Source organism: Clupea harengus, chromosome 10 (genome assembly GCF_900700415.2).
Source record: "Clupea harengus chromosome 10, Ch_v2.0.2, whole genome shotgun sequence".
Taxonomy (NCBI): Eukaryota; Metazoa; Chordata; class Actinopteri; order Clupeiformes; family Clupeidae; genus Clupea; species Clupea harengus.
This window is the reverse complement of record NC_045161.1, coordinates 15,397,152-15,403,441: the sequence shown is the minus strand read 5'-3', so window position 1 is coordinate 15,403,441 and position 6,290 is coordinate 15,397,152. Positions and strand designations below refer to the sequence as shown.

The following is a 6,290-nucleotide window of genomic DNA, read 5'->3' as shown; positions in this document are numbered from 1 at the left end:
CTGGGGGTGCCCCTACTGAAACAGACCCTGCAAGAAATGTAAGTGGGCTAGGCTACCACTCAATAGCCAAACAAGTCATCAGCTCTCGCGTCCCTGTAGCCATGGAATAAAGGGAGCTAGCATTCTATTTCCATGACAACGGCCCGGGAGCGTCCGGTTTCCACAGCAACCTTTCCTGGGATATGCCTCGCGCTGTGCTGTGATTTGAGTCTGAAAAGTTCTTGGGTCAGGGAGAAACCTTTACAAATTATTGCATGGAAACATTTTGGAATTGCACAGAACTGCAAGAAATGCTTTTTTAAATAAGGAAATGGCTTTATGATGCATGTTTGAAATTGATATCTAGTTATGAATTTGCAAGCCTCAATAAGTTGTTCATGATTTCTGTTGGATTGTCGTCCTGTATATGACCGACCGATGGTAGAATAAGGAAGCAACTAGTTACATTCACGACGAAGTTTTGGATCAACAGTCCTTAAAATGAATTCTCAAGGGGAAGAAAGAGAGCAGTCTCCTGGACTTGAGGCGGTGATTCAGGTATTTCATGGGGACCTTGGCTTGGAACTTTGATCAGTGTCAATTTAAAATGTAACGAGAAAAAACGCTTCTCATTAGCACTGACATTTCCCGTCTTGCCTAGGGTTAGAGTAGGCTCTACATAATATGGGCGCCTCGGCGTGTTAAGTTTAATTAGTAGTTAGTAGTTCACTGACCGATACTGGCATGCTTGCGTCTCAACATCTGTTCGAATCAAAGTCAGACAAGATTGGCCTTCATTCACTTCATGTGTCACAGACCTTTCTCCACAGTGAAATACCTAAAGTGATGTTATGAACTGGTCAATATAACTCCACACTTTTATGGAGCTTTACTTTCTAGTTGTAACTATTGGTGTGTTGTGGTGGCAATGGTGAATATTACTGTGATTATAGAAGCTAGAGGATTCCCTGTTGGACGTCAGTGCAGAGGAGATGGCACTCACCATACGGGGGGAGGAGCAGGGTTCTACTGCTGCACCAGTCCCTGCGCGCATCCGGCAGATTGTCACCAGAAACCTGAGTGAATCTCCCGCAGGTAAACTAATGCTACTTTATCCACACCCTTTTAAACCGCTACCACTGTACTATGGAATTCAAAGCCGGGTGTCAAGATGTAATCCCTTCACTGCCAGATCTCTGAAACATAATCAGAGGCATGTAGTCTTACCTTAAGGATTTAAGGGTTTAAGAAAGTTTAGCCACACAGTTTATGCCTATCACTTCATTTGTAAGCCACCAATTAAGAGACAATAAGAGGAATCACTCTAGTACCTCAACTGCAATGGAAAGGGAATAACTCACTTCCGTTGACAGTACGGAGGGCCCGCAGTGGGACTGTTACATTGGGATGAGGAATGTAAAGTGTGCAATGAGAGGGCAGGTATGCCACAGGCTCATCACTCACAGCAAACAACCACTAGGGGTCAGAGGTCTATTTGAGATTGCTTTCCTCACCTTGTCTGTCACATACCTGTGACTAAACTGGATAGGTTTAATCAATTTGGCTTTTGGTCAAACCTGTGTTCAGCCAGGATTACATCAAGTTGGAGGTGGAGGAGATGAGAAGAGAAGAGAATGGGTCTCTTGACTTTTGAAAGTTCCGTAATAGATATAGCTAAGCTAACAGCTAACAAACTATATAAAGTGAAGACATATTTCAAAACATTTTTTCAGAAATACGAATGTGTCCACACTGAGTACTACTGAAGTACTTATGCTCTTGGCATTGTGGTATTTCTTGAAATATTCATACATTTCTCTGTCCACAGCATCCAGCATGAGTTGTGCTGGAATTTCAGTGCAGGAGGAGAACCGGGTCCTGAAAGATTTGCTGTCCCAGACTCGAGCAGACCGCGACCAGCTACTTGTCAAGCAGGTGTCCCTTACAGACAGGGTAGGCCCAAAGCTATCCACATCTAGTGCATATAACTCAAAGTGCCCAGTTTTGTAACAGTGCCACACCGTTTGTGTGTCTTTACCGTTTAAATAATTGACACAAATGCATCCACAACTATGTTAATTTACTTTTACTCTCTAACAAAAGTTCAAAAGTTTGGGAAACAGGATTCTTTGACGAAAGCAAAGTTATTTTTCAATTATTATTTCAATTAAAAGTTGATATTTCCTATTCATTTTGCTATATTTCCAATTTAAACTCATTTGATGTATGTTTTCATGGAAAACAAGGACATTTCTAAACTACCCCAAACTTTTGAATGGTAGTGTATATGTAAAATAGTATATATTATGCACCAACACTGACCTTTGCTGTAGTCTCTGAACCGGGTCACTCCACCATACTTCATTGTACAGATTAGCAACTACCCTCATCTGAAAGGGTGAGTTCTGCTGTTCATATCCTCCGCCAAGGAGGTTATGTTTGTGGTGCTGTTTGTTTGTCTGGAATCAGGATTATGCAAAAACTACCGGCCTGATTATCATGAAACGGTCCAAGGACGAATCCATTACATTTTGGAGTGGATCCCACTCTCAGTTCGGCTCCATGAATTTTGTTTCACTTTCGTTAACATGGCGAACTAACAACATTTGGCCTTGGCAGAGGTCTGTGCTCTCCAAGTGCCCTTGTAGTTGTGATACACTTCGCAGCTTTTCAGCTGTGAGAAAGCGGTGTGAAAATGAGTGAAGAAATGAACACACTTACCTGCTTTGTCCCACAAGCAAGTTTGAGGTCAAAGCAATGCAAAAAAACGCACACAATGCATGGTCGACTTGATGAATGATTTAGAAATCCCAGTCGATGCATTTTTTAGAGGACATGTCTGGGGGAAAAAGAGGACGTATGGCTTTTCCACTTCCTAAAAGATGCTTAGTTTAATGAATAGAGAACAGTCATTAGAGATGTTTCTTTGTCTCCTCGATGGCATGGTTGGTGTGGCCCGTATGGCCTGACACACAACCTCCCAGAAGGGCAGTAGACCACAGGCTCTCACCATCTGGTGTGGATCTGCGATTTATGTAACGTTGTGACCGAGCGCGGCTCTCTTTTCCAAACACTTCCCTCGGAGCTCCAGGTGATGAGCTCACACAAACCCGCTGTGCTGCGCTGCTGCCGTGGCTGCTGCTGCTGCTGCTGCTGCTGCATTCATACATTCTGTGATGCCGGCGGCTTGTTTGGAGTAACTGTAGAGGTTGCTGATTGAGAAACCTGAACAGTGAACAAGCTCTCCAGGGCTGGCAGGGAGCCCTTTTCAATGTTACCTACACAACCACTACAAACACTCTCTGGGGCAAAAAAGAGGGTTTTTTTTATCCCCCCTTCCTCTGTGTGTGTCGTCTATAGGCCCATTGCAGGGAGGAGTGGGTGCATCCAATAACGTGCTTGAGGGCCGCATGGAACCTCTTTCTCAATGCTCTTTTTTGTTGTTTTTCTTACTGCATACCCCCTTCTCTTTTTCCCCCATCCTGCTCTGGATGGACAGATTGGCGCGCTGTGTGTGCTCAAAGTGAGATCAAGCGAAGCGGGCCACAGTGGGCCTTTGAGAAGGAGCGGTCCACGTGTTGGGGCGACTTTGAAACGGTATACGCGCACGGCAAACATCGGCACGGCGCTGCTCTTTCCAAAAGGGAAAGCCCTTTGGAGTTTGATAAACAAACATGCCAGGGTAAAGTGGCATGTGTAAGCCATGGGGTTGGGGGGTGGGGGGTGGGGGTGTCACATGCTGGAGGAGGGTGTGTTTATTTCTGTTTGAAGCCCAACCTTGGCACTGTAAAAATGGAAAGACCAAGGCAGTTTTACCTTCATAAGATGGCTGATGTAAACTGCTAACACACATTAGCCTTTTTCCATTTTTATTTTTTATTTTCTCAAGCACCTAATAACAGCATGTTGGTCTTGAGATATAATAATAATTAGAGCTTACGATAGATCATCATAGCGGTCTGCAGTGCTTTGGGTGATTTTTGTGTTGTTGATGACAAAAGATATCTTTTCATAATGTTTTCTTGTGGTCTGCTACCCTCCCCCCACCCCCATCTCTCTGTTGCTTGGGGTCGGGCTCTACCTCCAAGCAGTGCCACAGTCTACCCTCTCGCTCTTTCCACCTCTCCCCACCTAACGGGTGCTGCTTTTGGGAGGGGGGATTAGAAGGTCACTGGTCTCCTCTCCTGGGGCCTCAGAAGAAAAATCTCATTTTTCATTCTGTACAAAGCTGCCGTTTGTGATAACACTGCCCTCTTTCTGCGGGCCAAGCTTAATGAACTCCAACTGCTCTCTCTCTCTCTCCGTCTCTCTCTCTCTCCTGTGAGTGTGTGTGTGTGTGTGTGTGTTGCAATGGCCCTGAGACATATTTAGAAAAAACACTGCTATAAATAAGCCTTCATTAGGTGTTTGCTGGTATATATAGACTTATTTGTTTATTTGGGGGGATATTTCGGCAGCCCCGGGGGCCCCCAGTGGCCCTGACTGACTAAGTAAGTGCCATAAAGCTCACAGCCTCTTAGTCCAAACGAGCAAACCCCTGGGATGCCAGACAGTCACTGATTATGTGCAGTGGGTTGGAGCGGCCCGGGAGGCTTCTCTCTCCCCCCCCAGGAAACCCCTAGTTGAATTGCATCGGTAATGGCCGTAGATGAATTTGTCAAGAGTGTAGCCAAAGAGTCAAACTCCTTATCGCTTGGCTCTTGTTTTGGCCTGTTCTGCAACAAGCCAGCTGTTTCTTGTCGCCCTCTCTCTCCTTCTCGCCCTCTATCTCTCTCTCTCTCTCTCTCTGATTCCCCCTATCTCTCTCTCACACACACTCTCTCACTCTCTCTCAGTCTGTCGAAGAGCATTTTAGTTGCGTCTCCTGATTGTTTGGCAGCGGTCCACTCCTCTTCATGTGCATCGCTAATCAATGTCCTGGAGCAACAAGCCAGCATGACTGACTGTGTGAGCTATGCTCTGCAGAGCAGGCGTTTGGCATTTGACGATGCTTCCTACATTTTTATCGTTTTTTTTTTTTTTTTTTTTTATCTGTGCCTCCACATGCTCATTCTCCTCATACTTTGTCTCAATTCTCTGTATCCTCTCTTGTTCTCTCTCTCCCTCTCTCGTTGTCTCCCTTGCTCTCTCGACTTGAATTGCAGAGGGGATCGTATATCACGGCAGCATGAGATCCAGTCAATTTGTCATCCCCAGTTAGGGCCCATGTCAGTTAGTGTGTCCTCAGCTGCTCCCTCTCGGCATGCCAAACTCCTGTGTCTGAAGCATGAACTCCTCTATTGTCCCTCCACTTGAACTCTTCTCGACCTCCAAAACCATTTCCAACCTCCAATGGTTCGGTGGTTCAGATCGATCAACCTGCTGCCAAGCGTCTCTTACCTGCCATCAAAGTCAGACAGGTATATTTTTTCCCGTCCAGCGGATGGAGCTTAATGTGTAAAATGTAAGAGCTTAGAGCCCATCCAAAGGATGAAATGGTTCAGTGGCTTTGCAACAGGAAGAAGAAGAATTTATGTGAGTAAACACAGAGAGCTTTTTAATCCCTCTGTATTTCTCTGTGGCCCTCAGGTTTTTCTCCAAGCTGATGTGTGTTTTATTTTAGACAGTATAAACTCTCGCAGGACGCACAGTGCTTTGCAGAGTCCCACACAAACTTGGCATCAGGGAAGGACTTTGGTAAAAACAGCTATTTTTTCCTTTCTCTATCTCTCTCCCTCTCTGTCTCTCTCTCTTTCTTTCCCTCCCTCTCCTCCCAAGTGCTTGGCTAAGTCAGGGGTTTGTTATCAGTTTTCGTGCTTTAATCGTTGTAGACACTCGTAAATCTCTGTGTTTATGTGTGGCCAGATACATTTTAGGGGGAGGACGGTTGCTTTGCAGATAATCCCAGTGTGTATTTGTTTTCGGCGCTTCGCAAACTCACTTCACTCTCCATAATCTGAGAAGCGCTTGGCACCTTCCCCTCCACCATTCATTATGAGGTCATTTAGTGCGTTTGTACTGCTTTCAGTTTTACACACGAGATACCTCAGTGTGGTAGCCAAAGCTCATTGATGCGGTGGCCTCCCAGAAGACTCTTGGAGAGCCTCTTTTTCGGTCCCATGAACCCCTTCGTGGTTCCCGTTGCTCTGGGGCAGTAATGGTAAAGTCGGGCACACTGAAAGGGTTCCCGAACACAAGAACAACAACAGTTTTGACGTAGTGCCAAGGTTCAAAGGGTTAAACAATTCTCTAAAGTGGAGCCCTATTGAGAGGTTTGTGGAGAATCATTTGATTTTAATTGCCACACACACTGCGTAGCTTTTTCATCATTA

General features: G+C 45.3%; 1 protein-coding gene across 1 annotated transcript in view; it reads left to right on the top strand.

The window, feature by feature from the left end:
* Nucleotides 1-169: 169 nt before the first annotated feature.
* Nucleotides 170-6,290, top strand: part of crocc2 (ciliary rootlet coiled-coil, rootletin family member 2) — a 57,114-nt gene continuing 50,993 nt past the window's right edge. Inside the window, exons 1-3 of the mRNA XM_042708987.1 lie at nt 170-537; nt 933-1,074; nt 1,808-1,932. Of these exons, the coding sequence (XP_042564921.1) occupies nt 481-537; nt 933-1,074; nt 1,808-1,932 (324 nt within the window). The 5' untranslated portion in view covers nt 170-480. The remainder of the gene's footprint in view (nt 538-932; nt 1,075-1,807; nt 1,933-6,290) is intronic.